This window comes from Acipenser ruthenus, chromosome 16 (assembly GCF_902713425.1).
Source record: "Acipenser ruthenus chromosome 16, fAciRut3.2 maternal haplotype, whole genome shotgun sequence".
Lineage (NCBI taxonomy): Eukaryota > Metazoa > Chordata > Actinopteri > Acipenseriformes > Acipenseridae > Acipenser > Acipenser ruthenus.
In genome coordinates this window covers 4,885,447-4,912,047 of record NC_081204.1, presented here as the reverse complement: position 1 = coordinate 4,912,047, position 26,601 = coordinate 4,885,447, and the positions used below count along the sequence as shown (strand labels likewise).

The window sequence follows — 26,601 nt, the reverse complement described above, 5'->3', positions numbered from 1 at the left end:
TAAGACATGATACCCGGGGAGTCTCATCTCCACTTCTTCTGTTCAGTTTACTCTATGAAAGTGATCACATGGTAGAATACAAAGAACGCATCAGTAACTTCAAAAATGCATTTTTTTATTAGCTTTAACAATGAAAGTAACTGAAAATAGCTCACAGAAGTACATGCACATCATGAGGTGCTTTATAACTGATAGATATACGCCACTTTCACATGTTCTGCTAACTAGAAAAAAAAAACAAGACCACATTCTCATTTTCTTTTCTTTATTTGATGTCATGAGTGTTCATTTTTGAAACTACAAAATTGTACAAAAATGGCAAAATGTTAAAAGAAAAAAAAACACACTCACAAAACACAGTTTTGTACAAAAATACAGAATATTTACAGTTTAGTTTAATAAGACACGATGTTGAACACAGCACTTCAATTAAGGAACAGAAAACAAACATTCACCTGCTAGAGCTCAACTGGGCTCACACATACTAAACTGGATTAAGGCATAACATTATTTATACTTTCTTTCTCTTGGAAAATAAGAATACCCTTTCTATAAGCCAAACAAACACATTTCCAGTTTAAAGTTTAGAAACAGGAATAGTCTTTTAGGAATAACTCAGTGACTGTACTGTTGTCATCTGGATCCAACATCTTTGCTGTTGAGCTTTGACTGATTACTTACTTAGCCCTGTACAGGTTCTCAATGGCGAATCATTGGGGGCAATGTAATCAATAATCCACAAATCAGCAAGTATTTGAGACAATGTTATGGGCACCACTGTATATTTATTTAAAACTATTGTCAAGAATAAATTCATGCAACGTTAAATTAGCTAGGATTAACTCTATTCTAATGGTACTCTGCTGTGCTCAAATAAATGCCCCCATTCCGCCTTACTTTGATGTTGCCAAGTAACAATGTCTAATGTTTTTTATAAGCAGGCTCTAAAGGGTTATTTCAAATTGTACACATAACTTTAAATCAAGACGTGTAAAAAAAAGCTCAGACCTGTCTTTCAGTAAAGTAAATGATACACTCAGGATCCTGGATGTTTATTTACTAGTACGAAGCTGTAGTGTGATCATCTGCTGGTTGTCAATGCACTCTCTGAGCTTGTCTTCAGTCAAAGTCAGTCTCTGTTCAAGTATAGCCACTGTCTGGGGGCGGGAGGTGAGGAATAAGAAAATAAAATGTATTTTAGACCACGTTACAGATCTCCAGTTATCAGAACACACAAGCAGATCAAGATATCTGAATCCAAGCATGTTTACTAAAACACAACATGATTAATGTTTCATACACGTACATACAGACACATGACAAGCCCACAGCTGCTTACAAACCCAGCCCATATATAGTATATACTATGCTATTGTATTTGTTTCTGGCTGCACACACAGATTCAGAAGCAGACAGAAAAGCCAGCTGTATCTGCTTTACATCCTAAATCAGTTCCTGAAATACGATTCCACACAAGATTTTGTAATTATTTTTTTAGCTCACTCCACCATGAATAAGCAACATTGTCCTGAATCAACCTATACTTGGAATGCAGTGTACATATCAAACTGAGCTAGTTTTGAACTCATTAATGGTTCATGTTTTAAGTGTTTTTGTGGACTATCAAAAAGAGTGCACTGGCAATAGGACAATCTTTACAGCGATAGATGGATAATTTTTTTTAAAGAGAATCACCTAAAACCGAAGGAGTTTCCAAAGCGAAATATATGAAAATCATAGTATACTTGTCCCTGACCCCATGGGGGTAATGAAGTGGTTGGAGTTACCTTGCCTGTAGACTTGCCTTACATATATTGTCCAGAATGGCGACTGACAGGCTGAGCTCCACAGACTCAAAGTGCTTCCGAGAGCCCCTTAGTTAATTTAAATGAAACTGCAATTGAATGTCACTGCAGTTTGGACTGTGCTTCCTTCCTCTTGCACAGACGAGTACTTGGGAGTTGAAAGGCAGGAGATATGAACAGCATTCTGTTGCGGATGTACAAAATAAGGGTAATAGGTAAAAATGGGAGAGGAAGTAAATTAGGGTTTGCCAACAAACGTTCGGATTTAAAGCTCTATACGCAACTGAAGATGTCTGATTTTTTTTTTCATCCATCACTTCTTTCCATTATAAAAAAAAAAAATCTAATTTAAATACTCAATTTTATATTAAAAAATTTATATACAGACTTTTACAAAACTTTTGAAATGTGGTGAAGCAACAAGACTATAGACTGGAATCTTTATTTAATGATCAGGGCTTAAAAAAAAAGAAAACACAATATGCTATTACTGCCTATTTTAAATACCTTTCTAAAAACATATATTGTGAACTTGAAAACCATATATACTGGTACTTTCAAATGCCCCAAGAGCATATAAAAGGATTTTTCTTGCATAAAAGAGACCTAAAATAATGAATAATATCTTAATATTAAGGGTTAGACGAGGGATTGAAATCATGTGGTCTAGGAGCGAGTAAAGCTACCACAACCAACATAAAATTATGTTTAACCTTCAGGTCATCCCAGCTAGCATGCTTTGAACTGCCATACAGGTACTTCCCATAGTTTATTTCTGTGCAGCATGAAATTGCAGACCTGTGCTGTCATCTGTCATCTGAGGCAAGTGTAGAATTTTTTGACAGGGACAAAAGACTATACAAGCCTGATTTTAGGTATTTCATAAAACACACAAATGCATAAAAACCTTGACTCAAGGACTGAAATCAACAGAACTCCATTATAATACATACAACAGCGCTATGTACAAGAACAGTTAAATATAGCACTGTCAATTAAAGCAAGGCTAGCTAATTTAAAAAGAAGGAACAATAGGTTATTTTAATACTGATCAAACAAAGGGCTCCGCGCAGCAATTTTTAGCTCACAAGCCCCCATACACAAAATACATCAGACAGACAGAGAATCAGTCTTGCTTGCATGGTTAGCGATTGCTATTTTTAGCTTTGCAATTTCATTTATTCTCTGTGGACTCTTAAGAAGAAGAAACCTCTTTTTGTATGTTCTAGTCACGGTTACGATGGCCTTGGGGGTTCTCGGACTACAGCGACTGTACTGTTCCAGCACAGGGATTGGGGTTATCACAACCCGGAATGGCGTGTTTTGTGCACTCCAACATGCGGTTGAGTCTGAGAATCGAGAGTCAGCAGGCTTCCTGAATAAATCCCCCGGGGTCAAGGAGCCATAACAAGATAACGTCTGCTGGTATTTCATGCTACAGGGAAAGGGTTTTGCATTTCCTTCCCTTTCTTCTCCGCCAGCCAGAACCAGTGTGCTTTTCCAATCAATACAGTGTGCTTATCACACCATCATGCGCTCGCAAGCTGTGCTGCCGGCGATATCACTCACTCTGTATGGCAGAGGACAAACCAGTTTTATCAAAATCATCAGGGCTTTTCTTTATTTCTTTAATATTGTTTTTTTTTTTTTTTTGCTTATTGTTTAACATGCATAGTAACATTTATCCTCCTGTAAATACAAAAGTGGAGCCACCAGTGTCACAATCCCAACGAGCTTCATCGTCTGTGTACAAAAATCTAAGCATGACATACACACAGCACTGCCATACAGTTTCTCCATGAATCCCAGCTTCTGCTACTCTCTAGAACTTGTCATACAGCATGCTGTAGCTAATCACAATTGGCCAGTGGTTCTCTAGGCAGTACTGCATGTACATAAAGACAAACAACGACAGGCACCTCATTGTAAAACGACAGCAGGAATTCTACACTTTTGTCCTTGGCAGGAGCTTCAACATCCACAGCTTTTAAGGTTCAGGTAAAGTCTAACTTTTTGTTTTTCTTTTCTCTGAAGATCTTCTGTATAGTTTGTTGTTCAGCTAGATGAGAAGCGAGTACTAAATATAACATTATTAATACCAACGTTTTATGATTGGGGAGTCAGATCGGAAGTCCGGATGTCAATAATCATAATGTATTTACTTTTATTTAGGTTAGTATGTTACGAAACTCCAGAGACAAGAGGCACACTCGTGATTAAGCTAGTATGCAAATATAAACTGCTACTAGATGTTATTTAAACTGATCCATGATACTGTGTTACACTTCTGTACTATTATTGGTTGAATGATAGTTTAACAGGAACTATTTTATGCGTACTGGCTGAAGTCCAATAAACTGTGGTTTCTTAGCTCAAATCCATTATACATATTTCTAAATATTGCCATTTCTCACTACTGTTTGGAAAGTCTGCATCTTGTATGCCTTTCACATTGCCTCACTCTTTGAAATCTGTCTGTAACACAACAGTACAAAACATTACTAAAATAAAATTGATGCATACAGGAGCTTGTAACTTCGATATTAATCGATAAAGCTCGTTAAACATCGAAATCCCAAAAAATATGAGTTTGACTAAAATAAATTTATATAGGATAAACGTCAGTAATACCGCTACTTTTTATTTTCTTACCAAAAATAATCATTTAGAGATCATCTCTGGTTTGTGTAGTTTTTATACTTACTGTCTGTCCCGTCTCCTTTCCGCTCTGAATGGCTAGGGGTCGCTGTCAATCATCTCAGTGGTACGTTAGTACTGTAGTTTCACTGTCACTGTCATTTCACCATGTTGTGACAGATCTCGTTGACTGAAGCAGTGCTACAATGCTCTCATTCGCTTAAACTGTCAATCATCAAGACCTGCACCGACTGTGCATTTTCATTTGCCAGCTACAGCGCCTGTCATTCAAAGCGCCTACTTTGAAATTAGAAGGTTAAGGTGTAGGTAGGCTTTTGATATAGGTATACGGTGACAGATACAGTTTGATGGGGCGCAAGAGGAAAACACTTAATGAATACTGTGCACAATACCCTGACCGATGGCTGAAGTCTCCGCGGCAGGACGACGCAGGCCTGACCTTCCAGTGACTCAGAGTCCAGCTGTGCTGAGCCTGAAGCAGGAGAGGGGGAGTTCAGACTCTGAATAAGTGCAAGTTAGTTCTGCTCAATTTTCACGTTTTTGTTCTGTGCATATTATTTTTACTCGTAAATGTATGCTATAAAAGTCTGGGTTAATACACATTTATATGCTGTGTTTTCTACGGTTTATTTGAGACCATTTTTTAAATTTGTGTAGGTAGAAATCTGCTGTAGGTAGCTCTGCTGTGACCAAACGTTATTTCAATTAGAATGTTGGTAACCATAGCTTTGTTACATGTTGAATATGATAAAGGGGTTTCGCTAAATAAGACGGTTCTCAATGGCATAACAGTGGATTTCACCCATTCTCCGCTTGAATGAAAAAAAAAAAATCTTTCTAAAATAAACATCGATATTAATTGGTCGATTTGGCAAAAAAATAAAAATCGAATAGTAATACTTATAATATATTTCATTTCTGCTGGCAAAAAAACTGAGACTTCTAAACAGGTGGGGTAAAGTGTTAGTCCAACAAACATCACAAAAGTACTGAATCCACAAAGATGAAGAATGAGGCTATAGTTTCTTGAAGAAAAGGTTACAGTATTTGATTTAGTGTGTGTTTAAACCTTACAAGATGTCACGAGGCACCATTAACCCTTTGCGGTCCTATGTCAGACCAGGTCCAACATCATCAAAAAGACGTCATTCATAGGTCCCTAGTCGTTATTTCTAAAAAGAGCAGGAGAAAAGCTTTCAAAATCGCAGATAAGAAAGAAAAATCCTGAAAAAAAATTAGAGGCGGATCTGAGCAATACGCAGTCCCTTCACCACAGACATAACACAGACATAAACAACCAAGATAGCTGCTTCTGCATCCAGCACTCTCATTTGCCAAGCTTTTTGAGATGTTATAGTAATAAAATAATGACTTGGATCGCATTATTGAGGAGTTTGGTGATAAATCAAGTGATCAAGAGATGATTTATCAGTATGTACGACTCAGAAGACGTATGTAAGAAATACAGCGAACAAGGGTGAAGCCCCTCCACCCCCTTGCTTTGTCTTGAGGTTAGGCATGGTGCAAGGTGGGTTTGCTTATTTAGGTTGTTGCTTTCATTGCTAATAAGGAAAGTGTCAAGGAGATAAAGGGAGTCACCATAAGACTTTGAAGAAGTTGCCAAAGTGTGACTGGGAAGAGGAGAAGACCTGCCTGATAGGTTAGAAGGAACTGCTCCCTGTGAATGGCTGAAGGCCTGCAATGTCAATAAATGGTCCCACGTGTGTGTTCGCCTCTTCAACCCTGTCTTCATTTAGACCAGAGCTATTTACCACATGCTATCGGAGGTGCAGTGGCACAAAACCACTTCCACTCACAATGGAAACCATCTGTTGCACTGCTCCCCTCCCGCCCACCCCCCAGGTAACGGACAAATACCAGCATCCAGGTCAAGCAATAAAAACACATGGAAACATTCAACAGCAAAGAGAGCACACTGGCATGGTTTAATTTGTGAAGATCAGCACAGAGTAAACATTGAAATACTGGCCCCGAGCAACCAAAGGCTACAGCTAAACTAATCAGACCTGGAACGAATTAGGTTTCTTGTTGTACAGCATAACAAGTCAATTTTTAAAAGACATTTTAAATGCATAAATGAATAATTATCCACATCCTTCCAAAAAAGATAAGATGGATCAAAAGCCCTCCTAGTTTGTGGAGTGCCATTTTCTGAATGGGTTATGTTTGAATGTAATTTTACATCAGTGCTTATTTATGGCTCCAGCATAGGGATGCACTCAATTATTGATATCAAAGGCTAAAAGATAATCCCTGCCCTAAGAAAGTTTCATTCCTTCTTTTTTTTTTTATCTTGCCAGCTGAAAGAGAAACAAGTTGTGAAGACGTTATCAGTTGTAGTGTCTGTTTATTCTAGCTTTTTCCAGTCATTGTGGATTAATTTAGGTACAAAAAAACCCTCAACTTCTTATTCCAGATCACCTTTGTAGTCCTTAGTACATTATAATGGTTTTAACTTACCATAAACCTAAACACAACCAAAATTCACCATTGCACCCTACCATGTAAAGAGATATACTAAGTCTGGTAGGTACAGTTTCTTAGTAATGCAAAAAAAAATAAAGAAAATGTAACAGAAGTTACCTTAAAAATCTGTACCAATTTTAAATATTGGGTACTGAGTAGACTGTAAAATTGGCTTCTGATTGCTTTTAGACAATTATAAATAACTGGTATAAGAAGCAGAGTCACATTTTACAGCAGAGCCCAGGGAGAATGGGTTAAACCAATCACTTTTCTTCTGACCGTATTTACTAAATAAATATTATGCAATGCTGAGTTTAATTGCCTTTCCTTAATCAATGATTGTCCGTATGTTTAAGATTAGACTAGCAACCGCTGTGCTAGTTTACAGTAGTGATACATTTTCCTTATAGACGATTTCTTTTATGTTCCACTGACTAATACTGTGAGTCAGCCTGTGGTAACAATAAAAAATAAATAAATAATGAAAGATTTCATATTTACAAATCTAAAGCTTATGAACAGCTCTGACTCCACCTGAATTGCCATCATTACACTTCTACAAGTCTGTTTGATATGTATATATATATATATATATATATATATATATATATATATATATATATATATATATATATACAGACGTGCTCAAATTTGTTGGTACCCTTACAGCTCATTGAAATAATGCTTCATTCCTCCTGAAAAGTGATGAAATTAAAAGCTATTTTATCATGTATACTTGCATGCCTTTGGTATGTCATAGAATAAAGCAAAGAAGCTGTGAAAAGAGATGAATTATTGCTTATTCTACAAAGATATTCTAAAATGGCCTGGACACATTTGTTGGTACCCCATAGAAAAGATAATAAATAATTGGATTATAGTGATATTTCAAACTAATTAGTTTCTTTAATTAGTATCACACATGTCTCCAATCTTGTAATCAGTCATTCAGCCTATTTAAATGGAGAAAAGTAGTCACTGTGCTGTTTGGTATCATTGTGTGCACCACACTGAACATGGACCAGAGAAAGCAAAGGAGAGAGTTGTCTGAGGAGATCAGAAAGAAAATAAGACAAGCATGGTAAAGGTAAAGGCTACAAAACCATCTCCGAGCAGCTTGATGTTCCTGTGGCAACAGTTGCAAATATTAAGAAGTTTAAGGTCCATGGAACTGTAGCCAACCTCCCTGGGCGCGGCCGCAAGAGGAAAATCCACCCCAGATTGAACAGAAGGATAGTGCGAATGGTAGAAAAAGAACCAAGGATAACTGCCAAAGAGATACAAGCTGAACTCCAAGGTGAAGGTACGTCAGTTTCTGATCGCACCATCCGTCGCTTTTTGAGCGAAAGTGGGCTCCATGGAAGAAGACCCAGGAGGACTCCACTTTTGAAAGAAAAACGTAAAAAAGCCAGACTGGAATTTGCTAAAATGCATATTGACAAGCCACAATCCTTCTGGGAGAATGTCCTTTGGACAGATGAGTCAAAACTGGAGCTTTTTGGCAAGTCACATCAGCTCTATGTTCACAGACGAAAAAATGAAGCTTTCAAAGAAAAGAACACCATACCTACAGTGAAACATGGAGGAGGCTCGGTTATGTTTTGGGGCTGCTTTGCTGCGCCTGGCACAGGGTGCTTTGAATCTGTGCAGGGCACAATGAAATCGCAAGACTATCAAGGCATTCTGGAGCCAAACGTACTGCCCAGTGTCAGAAAGCTCTGTCTCAGTCGCAGGTCATGGGTCCTCCAACAGGATAATGACCCAAAACACACAGCGAAAAGCACCCAAGAATGGATAAGAACAAAACATTGGACTATTCTGAAGTGGTCTTCTAGGAGTCCTGATCTGAATCCTATCGAACATCTATGGAAAGAGCTGAAACTTGCAGTCTGGAGAAGGCACCCATCAAACCTGAGACAGCTGGAGCAGTTTGCTCAGGAAGAGTGGGCCAAACTACTTGTTAACAGGTGCAGAAGTCTCATTGAGAGCTACAGAAAACATTTGATTGCAGTGATTACCTCTAAAGGTTGTGCAACAAAATATTAGGTTAGCGGTTCCATCATTTTTGTCCATGCCATTTTCATTTGTTTTATTATTTACAATATTATGTTGAATAAAAAATCAAAAGCAAAGTCTGATTTCTATTAAATATGGAATAAACAATGGCGGATGCCAGTTACTTTAGTCAGTTTCAAGTTATTTCAGAGAAAATTGTGCATTCTTTGTTTTTTGTGGAGGGGTACCAACAAATTTGAGCACGTCTGTATATATATATATATATATATATATATATATATATATATATATATATTTCATTTGCTTTGTTTCGAACACTGCCAGCTGGCTTAGTGGCTTTGTCAATTTTAAAAGCCACGCCCTAAACAGTCTTTACTCATTTGCTAGCCTCAGACTGACAGTCATCCAGTTTTTTGCTCTCTCTAAAACAATCTGGATTTCTAATGTATTTTAAATGTATTAATAAATATTTTAAAGTATACAGACTAGAAGGAAAATAAGCTTTTTTGTTGAATATTGGATCACCCCCATGGGTTTATAGCAAGCTAAAAGGTGCCACAATACATATATTGGGTTAACCATCCCCACACATAGTTAACCACCGGCACCAAACCCTTAAGAAAATATAACCTACTTTTACTCAGCGTCCTAATTCAATTGCACTGCCTGGGCCCTGCCAGGAATCCCAGTAAATGGAAAGTGCGAAACCAAACGATCGTCAGTTCAGAGACTCATTCCTGCTGTCACATGTATTTCACTTGACGTTCACCAGTTTACACAGCATGCAATTTACCATTTTGCTTTTAAGTGGCAACAATTCTGAGATGTATCAACATGCGTCTATGGCAATTTTGTTTACTGCAAAGACATGACAATGGCAGGGATTATATATATATATATATATATATATATATATATATATATATATATATATATATATATATATATATAATATCATGGTGTCTACTTTATGTACTGTTTTTGCTTGAAATAAACACTGTAACTACTGTATGGCATCCTGTGTTTTATAGTTAATTGACTAGGGTGAAGTAAGGCTTTCAAAATGTATTCTCACTTGTGGGATATTTTTTAGATATACTGGTTTTGATAACGTTTAGAAAATTAACACATATTCGAATACTTGTCTGAATCTTAAATGGATATCCGAACATGAAAATTCCAATTTCGTCCCAGCGCTACTTTCAGATAAAAACAAAACATTTATTTACTGTGATAGTGGTTTGAAAACGCTAGATAAGTGACCTTGAGTCAAGGCCTAATCACAGTGCAGTATTTTGTATGATTGAACTGAGCTGCAAGGTGAGCAGAAACAGAAGCAATAAAGCCTCAAGAGTCTTGAGTTTCCCATTGCAGCAGCTTATTTGACGCCAAAGGATCTAGATTTCTGAGTATTCAATTTCCCAATAAATGGAGACTAGATATCCCATGAAACAAGAATGTGAAAGAGTCTTTAAGAGACATAAAAGGATGAAATAAAACGCTCCCAATGTTATCTGCCAGTCAGTGAGTGTCTGTGTTATCTTACAGTCAAGGGCTATAAATAAAAACACAGTACAGACCAGCCGATATTCACACACAAGCTGACATGTCTACCCTGCCTTTATCAGAATACAGTGCTTCCATTTCCTCCAGAAAGAAGAGAGATGCTTTTCTAATGCTTTTCTAATGCATTCCCCCCCCCCCCCCCCCCCCCCCATGTAAATGTTTTCACTAACACTACAAACTGGACGGTCTTCAAAAAAGGGCTGGTCTTGGGCTTTAATTCCACTAGATTGTTTTCTTTATGGCTTCTTTCACAGCCAAAGTTTTTAGTTCCGTGGCCATTTCCTTTTTTATTTCATGATTATACCTAGACCATCTTTTGTCTGTAAAGTCCTTGTACTCAGCAACAGCTATGCAGTTACAGTACCTACAAGGGCAAGGCACACTTAACTGCAGCTTTTAGCACTTTAAACCAGCGAGGTCTTTTATGTTTACGAGACTCCTCCATAGTTGTTTATAAATTAATGGAAATACTCAAAAAGTTGAATATGCCCTATGGTGGTGACTGACAGATGAAAAAAAAACATTCCCTGCCCCTTACTTTGGCTGGCTGAAGTCTGCCAAGAAAAGGGGCCTCTTCAGTTAGCAAACAAAATCATGCAGTCTCCCTCCACAATATACCATTACCAGTGTAAACTGAAGCAGTCTTGCCTGATACACTGCCCACACCATCAGTACAACAATTAACAGAATGATGAAGTCCATTAGGGAAGAACGCAGTAGCCCATCCCGAGGTGTCTACCCTTATAAGAGCAGTGACCCACTTAGTGACAATTAAAGCCTCTGCAAAGGGCCCTTGATGCACACAGTCTGATTGTAATATTAATAAATGCACCTGAAACTTAATGCAGACAATATCACAACTGTCACTTGGGTTATTATATAGATGCACATATTAAAAAAAAATATAACTAATGACTGTAATCAGTCTTCAAAGCTATGGATAAGGCTTAGCTGGTACTCACATAGACAGATCAACTAGTTTTAAGAGCACTAGGATAGGAAGTGTTGTTACATAATAACTGGGACATGGTGGGGCTATTCTAACAGTGCAAACTCAAAGGGGAATTAAACTGGAATTTATGGAATACACCCCCATATCAACAGAGCCTTTTATAAATACAAGTGAATTCTTCAGTGCTGAAAGAACCATTCAAATAAGATGCAGCTATAAGGAGTGTGCATTAGTTCAAGGATCTCAGTGAGATACGTCCCAAACCATACCAGTAAAGACAAATCCAGAATCATGCCTAAGAACGTCTGACAGACAGTAGAGACTGACAAACATAGCGAGCGAATAATGAAAGAAAGAAAGAAAGAAAGAAAGAAAGAAAGAAAGAAAGAAAGAAAGAACTAAAAGCACCACCAAATGGATTCTGGCTTCTAATTACCTGGGTAAGGACATCCAGCTGGCACACTATATGTTCCAGGGTGCTAGCCAGGGCTGCTGGAACCCCGTTGTCCTGAGGCTGCTGCTGTCGTGAGGTTGGAGAGGAGACAGAGGTATCTTTGGGAACCTGTGAGGGACGGGTCTGGCTCACACTCCTTTTCTCAACATGGGAAAGTGGAATGTCTGAGAAGTCAACTCCTTCTGAGGACTGTGACCAGAAAAAAAAGGACAAAAGAATTGGAAAAAAATGTAAAATAAAAAAGTGTAGTTTAGTTAGATTTAGAAAACAACATCAAGCATGGGGTCATTCATAAGCATAAATACAGTAAACATCACTGATGCTTGACCTTGTGCTTTGCAAACACTGTGTGAACCAGGGAAGCTTGCATTTTCACTGACACACTGGTTTTGATAACATATAAGACTATAAACTTGCCTACTAAAATGGATAAATAGCACAGTAGAAATGAGTCGTTCACTTTAAGAAACATCCAATATCTACCAGTATGTCCATAATCCTCTGGTATATGAAACAATATCCTTTGTAAAATCTGCACACTCAAGCAAACAAAAAAAAAAAAAAAACACACACATCTTTTATATATTAAGCAACAGTCTCCAATAACAAAACCGGCAACATTTCAAGAACAATAATTCCTGCTTTAAACCTTTTCACCTTGAGCTATCCTTAACATCTGTTCAACAGGTGCTGTAAAGGAAGATTACTGATCCAAGGTACAGTGAATAAATATGTATTGTATGATGCTGGTGACAGGGAGGCAAACAAAAGACAACAAAAGGTTGGCAGGGCAGTCTCTCACAGGCTCCCAAAGATCATTATAAAATAAACACATGGGTATGGCATGTATTCAGATGCTTTTCGAAAAAAATAAACTGTTACACATTTTCTCACATTTTGTATTTTATTACATTTTTTTCTTACAGTAGACGCTGAAGTTGGGGGAGCCATAGTGGAGACCGTGCAATTTGTTTTCTGCCTCATAACAAGGTTGTGGTTGAGAATTATAAGGCAAATGAGAGCCATACTGGGTAGTGTCTAAAAGACTGCCACATAAAAGGGAGCAAGTTATGAAAAGGTAACAAAGTTCTTCCTTTGTGGTCCAAAGTTTACAGCTAGTCTGCGACGACCAAAACTTAAAATCCCTGTCTTGCAAATTAAAAAAGCCAAAGTGGGAGACACCATGCCACCCAGGCTCAACTGCTGACTTGATCTCTATCAGAGATTTCACCTGGTGGTCCTTCTTTCTGCGTATATATCGCACTGCTGGTCTTATAGTTTTACATTTTCCATGTTAAAATTCAAATTCAAAAGCAAATTTTGGATTTCCTCAGACTGATGAAGCATAAAACTTGTGTTTTGTTTGTCCACAGTTATCCACACCTGTATCTGTAGCAGCACACTCTTAATCATGATTTCCCCCCTTTTTTATTTGTTCCATTATGGCAAAAAGAAAAGGAAGCACTAAATTGTATTTTGTTTTTTTATAAGGTTAGAAAACCATGTGGCTTGAAGGTAACAGGAAGCTGCTACATCTGAAGCCTATTTAGGGTTCTTTTGTGTGCAGTAATCCAGCAGGTATGCTCTGTGTGAGGCTGGATTCACAAAATTAAATTACATTCTTAGATGGGAAAGGGAATATAAGGAAGGTATAAGTACATACTGTACAATATAGAGAGCAAATCTGAAGCAATATTTATTTGTAGTTCATAGTAGTTTTTAGAAATAAGACATTGTGCTCAGAAGAGAAAAGTACTAGACCTTCTAGCATATTAAATTGATATTATATAAAAATCACAGGAAACCGACCATTCTTGAAAAGATAATAAAATTGGATCTCTGCATATTTCTTCAAATACATGGAACAATAGGTTAGCTTTATCTGGAAATTGAGAAACATCTGGTTATCAACTGATTTGTTAAAAGCTAATTAACTGGGAAACAGAGTGTGCAGAATTAAACAGATTAGTGACTTCCCCAGGTTTACCACCCCTCAATGTTTCGAAGTGTTACAGACAGACCCCCCTGCAGTGTTCAAGAAACCCATCACTTTATCTACGCTGTATCCCGTGTTGTTCACATCACTGCATTTGTTTTCAACATATTCCCGACGGTTACGTTTAAAAATGTAATGCTGCTATACGGACAATATAGGACAAAGCAAAGGTGCTTGCAAAGGTGCTTGCAAAGGTGCTTGCAAAGGTGCTTTCCAAGGTGTTCTGTAACATTTGAATACATCTTAGTCATGCACTTTACATTAAAGGTTTTTTTCAGTGGCTCTTAGAAATGGCCTGATCTCCATCATAAACCCAGACTGGTTATTGGAGCATACACTGCATGGCAAAATGTAACAATTTATCAAGCAATATGGATCTGGTCCAGAGTACACAGATTGCAACATCGATAGGTTTTTTTAGTTTTAAACAATAGAGCACTGTTGGTCTCATACAGGAATCACAATGTCAACACAGGTAATTACTGTATGACCTACAAAATATCAGGCAGTACCTGTATCTTTATTTAAAAAGCCAAAAAAAGCAAAGCAGAATACAGTAAGTAGAAGTGACAAGTTGTGCACGATGTGCTGCGTGTGTTAAACACAGTTCCGACTGGAATCCGAAATTGCTTTGGATCGAATAAAATCACAAGCACTTTTGTTAGATTAGTTTACTTCTCTTACTGTGTCTACATCATCACCAGCTCATAATGGACAAAATGACCCTTTTGTGCCTAATAACGCATGTAAAAATGATTTCTGACGACAAAACGGATACTTATGGACTGCAGATATATTCAAACTCAGATTATTGATTTCACACCAATCTTCTCTAATAAAGTCAATGCTGAAAAAGCTTCTTTTTTTATTTTATTTTTTTTAACACAAAGACTTTAAAAAATGTAGACAAGTTTGTCATTGCCACAGCTTCTCTTGCGGTCACTTCTTGAATGCCTTATGTAAGAGAAAAGCTTTGTCAGCACCCAGCAGAACAGATATGCAATTGGGTTTTGAGGCTGATCAAATAAATAAGTGTTTTTCGGACATCCGCAATGGCACAATTTGAGTCACCAGCAGGTTGAAATCTCTCTCTCTCTCTCAAAATGTTTGTTGTAATTATCCCTTATCGGCTTGCGATTGTGTGTGTGTTCCGTTCACACTGGCAGCTGAAAAGGCAGGGGGGCAGCTTTATTTACCCTCATTTTCTGCTAGAGGGAGACAAACAACATCCCATCCCATCCCTCCCCACAAGGAAATTAGATTTTCAGTTTGTACAGTATCCAATTCCAAACTGGTTGAGATGCCATAAATCTGGTGAAAAAAAAAAACTGAAAAGCCCCCAAGCAAACAGTAGCAAGGCAAAATTAACTATTGGTGAAGAAATTAGCTGTTAGCAACAGCCACATAATAAACCTGCTGCAGCTGCTTACACATATGTCCATTTACAGCATGTGATTCACAATGCCTTATGATACAACAGATGTAATGAATCACCTGGACTGGAAAAACTAACAGTGGAAAAGTTGCCTCAGGACATCTGAAATGTATCCTTGGACAAGAAAGACAAAGCCATCATTGCCAATGTTAATACAGCCATATAGTTAACTTTTACCATGGAAAAAAAAATATGTCTTAAAGATTTTGAGTGTATTAATGCATTATGAATGCAAAAACATTGATCACTGGTGTCAGAAGTTTACCGTTTCAGTAGCTTGGGCGATAGAAATCAAACAAGTCTATGTTGGACTCTCAAAGGTATTCAGTGGAATGTATATGTTTGATCTCTAAACCTACTACCATGTGTTCTGGGGAATGAAGATAATACTCTTCTGTCTCCAGCCCTGTCCACAGACCTGATAACAGAAGACAGACTCCTTCTATGCTGCCTGGTTGCTTATCTGAGCTGGAGTGCCAGGGAGGTTTTGTTACAGGCTCAGTGTCTAGCAGAACGGCTCCTTCTGCTTTGAAGTAAGTGTCAGCAACCTTTTTTTTTTTTTCTTTCAACTCTGAGCTACCATCAATACGACTTTAGGCACGCTTATTGTATGTCTGCACAGGGTTATAAAAGAAAGGAACAGCAGAGGCGGACACAAACCAGAAGGAAATAAGGGCTTACAATGCATGTTACTGTACTCTGTCCAGTTCACTCTTGGCAAATCCTTACAAGCTCCTAAAATACTTCTTCATTCAGCACAGTTTCATTTTCGAGAAAAAAAAAATACAACATCAATTCTTGCTGGTCTACGCAAGTGCCTCTCTCAGTTAGTGTAATTTATAAATGTAGCCCCCCACCCCAACCCCCCCCCCCCCCAGGGGGCCAAAGATTTTTTTGGAAACTGTACAAGTATGGCCACACTGCACTGCGGTTTCTGTCTTCTGTGTATCACAAGCATTATTATAAATAATTTGTTCTGACCCTAGCAGTCCCTGGAGAACTAAATGTTGCCTTCTGAACATCAAACCAATTCTAGATCCAGAACAAAAAGTGGCATATGTAAATGATTTGCATCACACTGGCCTGCCAAGACTATACAATATACAGATAACCACCCGTCCTCGTGAATCTGTATATTCAGATACCTGACATGGACTAAAGTGAGTTTTAAATGATCCTTCTAGTGCTCTCCCGGCTGAATGGTATTTTAGGTTCTGCCCTCTCTTCATGTTTCCTTAGGTTTCTAATGATTTTTAGACATTTCTCACCACAGACAGGATTAATTGAATGTTGTGTTACACAATGATGCAGCTCTGAAGAATGTAGTGTTTTTTCCCCACTCCTTCCCACACTTAGAAAGAAGCTTCCTGCTCTAAAAGAGTGCTGCAGTGGTATCCTGGTAGCACCGATGTTAAAGCAGTGTGGGGATCAAATGGGACATGATCTAGGAACATTGGCTCACACATAAGGAATATTCAAGCAATTACCAAGGCGATAGCTTCTTTTTATGCCACGTGCAGGATTTAGTTAGCTCATTTTATCACATACCCTGAACCAACCAGTTTTAATTGTGTGTGGTGCCAGTGCTCTTCAGTGCAGATTCATACACAAACTACATACAGTACACCCACCCTTTTGCCAACCTACCTAATTTTGAAAGTCAATCCAGTGAAGTATGTTCCCTCTTAGTAGGTAATGTCAGTAACATACGTATCATCTTGGCCGCCTTCTGATTCCACTTTCGTAATTTGAAAAAAGACGAAGCTGGTGTTACAGCTGGGATATAGATCCAGGATACAAAGTTTCAGTTTGACCAGTTTGGATGGTCAAACTGATCGAGTTTGTAATATCCAGAAACCCACACATCTATAATATGACACTAACATTACCAATGTACCTCCAGATGTTTAGGGTTAAGGAATGCCATCATCCAAAAGTACCTAAAATGTTCCATAGTGACTGTTACTGGGTTGTATATTTGTTTACAGTTTTGAAAAACAATTTGGTTAAATCTTTCGTCATGGTTTTTAAAGTGAACTGAGCAATGGAGCACATAATGCTGACACATTGTTATCCCTCAATGCATTGCTTCTGACAGATGGGAGCAATTTATTCATACTGTAGCTACTGTGGCAAACCGGGGTAAGCTTGCCACTTTCGGGACCTTTTCACATTCGTCTTCTCGTGTAAAATGAACACTTAAAAAGCACAGGTAGGTTTCAACAGGGCAAGGCCTGTATATTTATTAACACAAAACAAAAGCCTAAACTGATTCCAAGTTTTAACTAGAACCGGATGGCTAAGCTGTTTACCGATAACCATAACCAAAACCGTCCCCATTCCTGTCTCAGGTCTGACCACACAGGTCTCTTCTCTGACCTTAGCTTTAACACAGACACAGACCAACATTTTGACCTGCTTATATACAACTGCCTACTAAATTACGCACAGGTGGAATTGATTACATTAATAAAACAATTAACACAGCTACAAAACAAACATTCCCGAGAGTGCAGGGCCTCGGCCCTGTCACACTATTTATCTGGGATGATTTTTTTTTATTATTACTATTTTATTTAGTGTGCCCAATTATTTTACCCCCGCTTTTCTCCCCAATTTGAAATGTCCAATTATTTTTTTCTCCTCACAAGAGCAATTCCCCACAAAGATCAGGAGATCCGAAGATTCAGTGGGCGTCCTCCGATCTCACAACCAAGCCAGCTTTCTCTTCTACACCCAGGAACTCAAGAGCACATGTCAGCGAGTCACCACCTCTGGAGGAGAAAGGCCAACCCTGCAGGTGTCCGCTCCGAGCTCACTGGACGCCTGGCCAGCAGTCAGGAGTCAGCAGTGAGGAGAAGCAGTCCCTGTCGGTTTTGCCTCCCTAACCTACAGGAGTGCCAGAGCCAATGAGATGCTCCCTTCGGAATCTCAATAGAAGACTGGCAACTCGGCACAAACCGGGACGTGAGTCTGCGCTGTATGACTCACCCTGCACACCACTCCGCTGCGCTTTTACCAGGTGAGCCACTCGGGGGACCCCTTTTTATTATTTCTAAATGAAAGCTTAGGTAATGGAACAAAACACAAACCTGCACAAACTCAGATGAAAGTCTCATTAATACTGCAGCTACTGCGGAAACGCCTGCACTCAGGGTAAATGCGCAGCTTCCTGTGCACCCAGCCTTTTATAGTTACATTAATAACGAGGGGGGTTCTTCAGGATGAAATCCCCATTTGTCAGTAAAAAACTGCAGATACCGACAGCTACTGTCTAGATATAACTACTTTCTATTACAACATCCACAGCATGTACGGCATGCAATTTTCGTGTGACAAAAAAAACCCACAGCTTTATTCAATCCATTTTTATTTTATTATCCAGAATAAACATTGTTGCGCCACTAGCTAAGTTTTTGAACAGGACGGCGTGTACTGTAATAACTAATCATGATAAATTCCTATTCTATTCTACTAGTGTTATTTATTCATTAGGAAAAAAAGTTCACATCACACATACAGCTATGGCCAGAAGTTTTGCATCACCCCTGTGGCATTAACTAATTTTGCTTCATAAAGTCCAATGAAACCTAATGAATAATGTTACGTTAACATATTGAATTACATACTGATTTATAGTTTTCCATATACTTAAACTAATCTAACATGAAATACTGTACTACTACTATTGCTTCCGGTAGTCTTTTGCAATATCATTTTGTAGTTTCTTTGATTACACAATGTTAAATAAAAGATCTAAATTATGTTCCTATTTTATTTATTTTAAATTTTAAATGTCTAAAAGTCTAGGTGATGCAAAACATTTGGCCATAGCTGTAGGACAATACTACTTGTGTGCTAGAGTTCTGTCTCCTTTACATATGACTCCCATATGTGTTCTCAAAAGAATCTCATTCATTCTTGAAGATGATCTAAAACTTCTCTTAACAGGGTTGCTTTGCCATGGGTCATGCAAACAGGAAATGGAACAGGTCTGAAGTGCATCTAATTGGAGCCGTACAAAGAGACTCACTAAAGAGGTGACTTGAAAGCTAGGCTCACAGATTTCATTTTAAGAATCACCCGCAGCAGCCATCTCTCTCTCGCTCTCCGGATGTGACCTTTGAGAGTTTTCTCCAGATGGCGTTCCCAACCGTCTGTGCACCAAGAACTGACTTCAAACTAATGGAGACAAGCAGCACGCTTTAATAAGCTTTGTCTACCTTGTGTACCATTTATAACCGCTCGATATAGTTAAGCAGTTTCATGGTAACAAAAAAACGATGCAATAAATCACACATGTTTCATATTTTCCTTTTAAATGTAATAGTTTCATACTGAATGTCCCTTAAAAACTGGAATTCGTAACTATTTCCAATAGAACTTGAAAATCTAAAATAGAAAATCCAGGCCAATTTTTCCTGGAGAAATATGTATTTGATTAAAATATTTAAAAGGAAATCAACAGGCTTTTGCTATATATCTTTTGTAACCTTGCAACTGTTGAGCAGGACTGACTGAGAACTGTGTGACATTGGACACAGTGTCATTAATAAATAACAATGTTAAATGTTGTTCTATGTTTTTTCATAGAACATATTTAGACTATATTTCCAAATCACTGAAAGCTGGTGTAGTCTATTACTCTCAATGTCTTGGATTCTTTATTAACTATTAGGAGGCTGTGTGGTCCAGTGGTTAAAGAAAAGGGCTTGTAACCAGGAGGTCCCCAGTTCAAATCCCACCTCAGCCACTGACTCATTGTGTGACCCTGAGCAAGTCACTTAACCTCCTTGTGCTCCGTCTTTCGGGTGAGACGGAATTGTAAGTGACTCTGCAGCTGATAAAGGCGTCTGCTAAATGAACAAATAATAATAACTAGACTATCGTTTTTTGGGGTTTTTTTTTACTGTGAGAAATAAAGGCCAAACATTAGCTTTTGATATTTTAAAACCAAATAAGGCCCATCATGTTAAACTGTGAGGCTCTATAATAATAATACATTTATTTCCTGCATGTGCTTAAAGAAAAAGTGTTGTGCACATACTAAATTGCATTACATATTTAAAGCATTACTTACACAGCTGGGATTCTGTGTGTTCAGGGAATGCAATAGCTTTGGGGCACTTACTGCACACAAATTTTTACTGTTTCAAAATATTTCATTATTACCAGATGTGTTTTGAATCAGAGAACTGGAAGCAGCACATGCAATCATTATAAAGAATTAAGGTGTAACAGGACCATGACGTTTAAGAAGACTTACATTTCCTTTAATACCTGTTATATTCTATGTCAATCCGATATAAATCACACACAATTATTACATTATAGCCTACAACTAAGTTTCCAAACAAAAAAGCTACATATGGTGAAATGAATTCCTAGTGTTTAGACATTGCCTTTCCAGAAAGTTGTGCAGCAATGAAACCTCCAGCTATAGGATATAATGCTATGCTGTACTTGACAATCCAACAATGCCCACTGAATTTAGTTAAAGACAGGCACAGGACACATAACAACATCTTAATATGAGAGAAACATCATGAGTTCAAGAACCATAAGGGGAGGGTGGGATGATAGGATACATTAAAACATAGTGTGTCATAATCACAGCTGTGATACTCCTCATCGATATATTTGTAACACCCTTACATTACGCCTTCACAAAAACCTGCTTCCTATTGACTATTTCATCAAATAATCCGTTACTGTACGTCACTAAACCATTTCACACTTCCCTTACGGTCTTCACAGAAAAATGTGTTATCCCAGCTGCTTATTGTTCCATCTCTGCTGGAGAAGTACATCAGTGCTGGCAATGTGTAGGAACCTGCACATTTTCATTTCAAGCACACAGCGGCAGATCCCCGGTTCAAATCCCACTTCAGACACTGACTCATTGTGTGACCCTGAGCAAGTCATTTAAACTCCTTGTGCTCCGTCTTTCGGGTGAGACGTAATTGTAAGTGACTCTGCAGCTGATGCATAGTTCACACACCCTAGTCTCTGTAAGTCACCTTGGATAAAGGCGTCTGCTAAATAAACAATGGTAGTGGCAAGGTAGTATTCTGAGGTTCCAAACATCTCTGAATCCTCATCTGCAAATGTCTAGAGCTCATACTGTATCCGTAACATTATGCCATCGCATTTTAGAGCCCAATAACAAACAAGTTGTTTTACCAATGTATTCCTATCCATATGTCAATGCACACCTATAAGCAACTGGATTTGGCAATTATGCTCCAACTGCAGTCTACAGTCATATTCTAACATAGCCTTCCCTTACTGAAAAAGAGAAAAGACCATATCACACATGCATGGCTGCCTCTTCAAGCCTGACGCAAGGACAATTAACCTACTTACTGTAAAGTAAACTGTCAATTTGAACAAGACTCCTACAGCCTGTATAATATATTAAAAAAACTCTTTAGCATCTGATAAATTGAGTCAATAAATAAACCCTGAACCTACTGTATAATGAATTCCAAGAAACGGCAAAGAAAATGGGGCATAATTAAAAGCTGCCCTCCAACAGAAGAGATGGGTCTGTCCTGTAATAGCCTATAGCTACATAAGAGATTATTGTAATTAAACCATAGAACTGTAAGGACTCCCTTTTAATGACATTATGGTATATATGAATCAGGAGGCATACAGCTGTGAAATAAAGAATAATGGACAATGACTCACTCATCCTCATCTTCTGGTGCCCACAACCCATTTAAAGGGGCAGAGGCAGAGTCCTCCATGTCATTAACAAACTGAACATTTAGCAACTGGTCATTAACTTCCACCTATTGTACTTTCAGGGAGATCTGTCCAAAACTGGGATTAACACTGTGGCGTGGGATTAAATAGGGACAAACGGGAGGGCTAACACCTGCTTTCCAAATAAAAAGTATGAAGAAGATTGTTTTCCTTGGAAGAGTTTTGGAGGATTGACATGCATTACACATGTCAAATACATTAAGACATATTTGATGTACAACCTCTTGATAAGCCTGCTCCAAGATAATGGTTATATGATTGAACTATTCGTATGCAAACCCGAAATTCTATGTCATGTTAGACAGACGGTGCATATAAACAAAATAATGAGATGCAATCTAATAATCCTTCTCCCTGCCTAGCTCTAGGGTCTGTTAATACAGCATCACGCTCTCTTTGTTTATTGTTCCATCTGATTATCCAGCAGGGGGACACTTTAAATGAAGGACACAGGAAATTGTCTGGCAAATTCTGCTGCAACAAAATTTGTATTTATGGCACAGCAGGTCAAGAAAACGACGCGCTGTAAGAGAGCAGAGGCTGCAGTGAATTGCTCAGTAACGGATGTTCATTGTTAGCGAAGCAAGCTCACCTCCACAGCTCTAATGAACCGAGCCTGCTGCACAGACAGATGGTTTCTATGTTCGCAGAAGCGGGGCTGCCCTCAGGCACTTCATGCATCTCCAATTAGACAGGTTTTCAGGTGACCTCTGGAGGTAAACCCTGTACCTCCACTTGGAGGAGACACACCTGGAACAGACAACTGAGACAAAACCTCTCTGGAGGATGTGAATTGAAAAGATATCCTTTCAACAATGCAATTTCACGTCAATTACGCAGTGCCCTGCTGTACGAAAACAGCAGTCATAGGCTGAATCAAACCAGAACAAGGAGAAAGAGACAGAGAATAAATTAATTATTAGACAGATGGCTCCATTTCTCAAGATGCTGCCTTTCACTGCTCCGGTATTTACATTTTACTGGACTGTTTTTAGGTGCAAAAAAAAAAAAAAAATTAGATATATATAAAACAATCTGCCTCAGAATTATTTCAACTTCAGCACCTGAAAATCTACAATTAATTGCCTTTGGCCTCTGACTTTTTGAAAAGTTTTCAGTTTATCAGACAGAATGTTTATGTTACTGGCTGGCAAATTAGGAAGGTGACAGTCACAAAGGTCACAAGAACACAAGAACATAGCTAAGTTAAACCCACGTTATTTTCAGCAGTGAAATTAATTAGCATGTTGGAAGCTTAAAAGGTTTATTTAACTTACATTAGACTATAGAATTTAAAATATATATATATATATATATATATATATATATATATATATATATATATATATATATAATCATCCGACTGTAAACATGTAGGTGAAGATCTTGACATTACAGCTTGTCAGATAGACTTGAGACAGAAGCAATGAGTCTGTCAGTCAGTGACACCTGATAAAACTATGTTGTTCGGTCAGATTTAAGATCTTGCCTGTCTGAATAAAAAAGGAGGAGGAAAAGGCAATCTAGCCCTAATGAATGAAAATGAGCACGTTTATTAGAGTGTAGTTACAAGGCTTTAATCTTCAGAGGAGAAAGAGGAAACCGACTTGCAGGAAGGATGTGTGTGCACTTCCATACTCTACACTCTACAAGTGATCAGAAGCTTCAGCCAAGAGACAGACATCACCATTGTATGACCGATGTATTTAATGAGCAACAGAAAAGGGTAGCATTTAAAATCAGTACACCCAAATGCCCCCTTAGTTGCCTATTTAAGAGGGCAGTTCATTTTTGTTTATTGAAAATCTCTTGATTTTCTAGCAGTGCAATTAGGCACATGTTCAAGTCATTTAACTTGACAGACCACATCCCAGTGTTACGGAGACCCAGGAGAAGGAGCACATAGAGTTAGATAGGAGGGGAAAAAAAGAAAAAAGGAAAGCATTGCATATTGAACTGGTTAACTGATTGCCGTCAATTAAAATGGTATTCAACTGTATTATCCTTTGCCATTAACCAAACAGACTGTAATCCAAGTCTTTTGGCCACTGATTAAAATTACTGCAATCAGACCACAAGTCGCTTTCCAGACCTCTGTGATCCCAATTCACTTCTAGTTTCTTTAATTCGCTCGTGAACTAATGGTGTGCTATTATTCTTTAATAACACATCTATTTTTAAAGATAATTCTGTTACAAAAAAAAATGGACCATTAAAAGGTGGCAATGAAAATCTATCTGTCCAATTTCTCTAGACAGAAAAATATATAAAATTAGAGAAACATACTAACAAAAACAACAGCTTCTTTCAAAAAGTATTCCAAGCCTCAAAAACACTATCAATACAGAAGAAGTTAAACCTTAGGTAACCCATCACAACATGCTGCCAGATAAAATGTATGGAAGGCCAACAGGTTTCAAGTCCAAACTCATCATTGTGCGGCAAACATCAAACTTTAACGTGTTTGCCATGGTTAAGGTTAGAAGTAGGTCTATTGTAGGATTTTCCACTTAATATCTTGGAAATCTATCAATTAACCAGTTTTTGACATCAACAGTTACATATACAGTGCACAAATGAAGTGTCTTTGGCCATAGCAGTTTAAGACGCATGATGGCACAAAACGTGAAGAAGTTGCGTGTCACCTGTACTATCATTTCTAAATGCGTGTGTACTGTATTCTTGCTGAGATGTTATCCCTGCTGCTGCTGATTACCACTGGCCTCCTTCGCCGTTCAACAAGTAAAGAGTGTCTTAACACAATACATTTCCACTCTCCCATATGGAGAGCAAAACTTTTAACTGTCTACTGAGCAGTCGTGCAGGGATAAGTTAGTTAAATGAGGTTCTTTTATTTTAATCCCCAGAAGGACGGCAGTGTCAGACAAAAATTGTTGCCCTGGCATGCAGCACACGTCACAAACTAGGTTGATAGAAATCTGCACATTCAACCTGTTTCTTCACTGAACTCTGCCTTGTCGGCTGGATCATCTTGAAGAACAGAGACAGCTAGCATTAAAAAGATAAAGGAAAATAAATTCTGTTTGGAATTGAAACAAGGTGTAGTATTTATTCCTTGATAAAAGCCTGGGTCTTTCACCCCAGAAGGACATTGTTTTGGGATGTGTTGAGCAATCACTACTCCTATCTGGTGTCTGTTCAGGGTACAAAGAAAACTAATTCTATTGGCTCTGGCTTGGTTCACAGCAGCTGCATCCAAATGTGCAAATGATTTAACAAGCAAGCATAACAGTTGACAGCACTAGTCAAACATCACAATTATGACAATAAAATATTATGGTATATGTAAAAAGGAATAATAAATGAAGCCTAGTTTTTAACAAGACCACTAGCATTACATCAAGATTTGCATGACAGATGACATTCCTTTTAAAAACTATTTTTAATTAGACAAACAAGCAGTCCTTAGTCCTTGATCAACAAAATTCTTTTAGTGTATTTTCTCAGTCCTCAAATAACCTGAGAAATGTGTATTACTAAATTAATGAGCAAATTACATTTTCCTGGAATACCGACTCAATTCAGTGGAAGGGAAGGGGGGGGGGGGAGGATTTTAATATAATGAGAGCACTGTTCTGTACAGCCACTTTTAGCTCAATGATAATGTTTTTAAAGAAGGCATCATCATACAAGCTGCATGCCAGCCCACATTAAAAATGCAGGCCCTTTTTAGCAAGCTAAATGCCCTTTCAAGTCTACCCCATTTCAGTGCATATTTGCTTTGAAACTAGTTGCTAATGGAACTTGTTGCGACATTCTAAATTCTATGGACTACTACAGCAGCCTGAGTATTGCAGACGTGCACTTAAGATAAAGGCCTGCTGCTTAAAACATGCACAAGCTTAGTTCATTACTTCAGAAACAACATTAATCTAAAATCCCTTCATCTGAGCTACTGCCAAAAGTTCATGTGCTTTTGTTGCTATGAAATCAGCTCGTAAAGACAGTATCACCAAAACCAAACATTCAGCCAAAGACATGATTCAATATTTATCTAAATAATCTATATCAGAAGACTGATTTTCTAGTTTTCTAACTCTAGATTTTGTTCAGAGACCTGGTAGTTCCAAAAGGTTAAAATTACATTTTAATATCTGTACTGAAACTGAGGTTCACAATTCAGACATTTCAAAAGGGAATTACATGTACTGCAACTCCAGTGTAATGAAGCAGGATATCTCAACTTGCAATCTTTAATGACTCCTTAGTTACAGGATTCCCAGGAAAGCCTTAAATCCGTAACCTTGGATACAGGGAGATGGGTTCAGTTTTTAAAACCAGATGTAGCTAGTACCATAAAATTATGCTTTTATATGGCAATCCAAGATAAATGTCAACTGCAGGCATATAGAAATAGTTTCCTGACCTTATTTTATTGTGTGTTCAAATACAAAATTTCTGTGATTTAGTGACATAACATCCTTGCTACGTTATAATGTT

General features: G+C 38.0%; 1 protein-coding gene and 1 long non-coding RNA gene across 2 annotated transcripts in view; one reads left to right on the top strand and one right to left on the bottom strand.

The window, feature by feature from the left end:
- Positions 1–256: 256 nt before the first annotated feature.
- The window catches only part of LOC117412612 (POC1 centriolar protein homolog A-like), a 46,538-nt gene continuing 20,193 nt past the window's right edge, over positions 257–26,601 (bottom strand). Inside the window, exons 10-11 of the mRNA XM_058988526.1 lie at positions 11,921–12,127; positions 257–1,157 (exon numbers count right to left, since the gene is read on the bottom strand). Of these exons, the coding sequence (XP_058844509.1) occupies positions 1,053–1,157; positions 11,921–12,127 (312 nt within the window). The 3' untranslated portion in view covers positions 257–1,052. The remainder of the gene's footprint in view (positions 1,158–11,920; positions 12,128–26,601) is intronic.
- On the top strand, positions 3,597–20,267 carry LOC117412614 (uncharacterized). The gene is made up of 4 exons (XR_004545940.2): positions 3,597–3,803; positions 15,774–15,902; positions 18,021–18,391; positions 19,321–20,267. It is a non-coding gene; the product is annotated as an uncharacterized LOC117412614 (long non-coding RNA).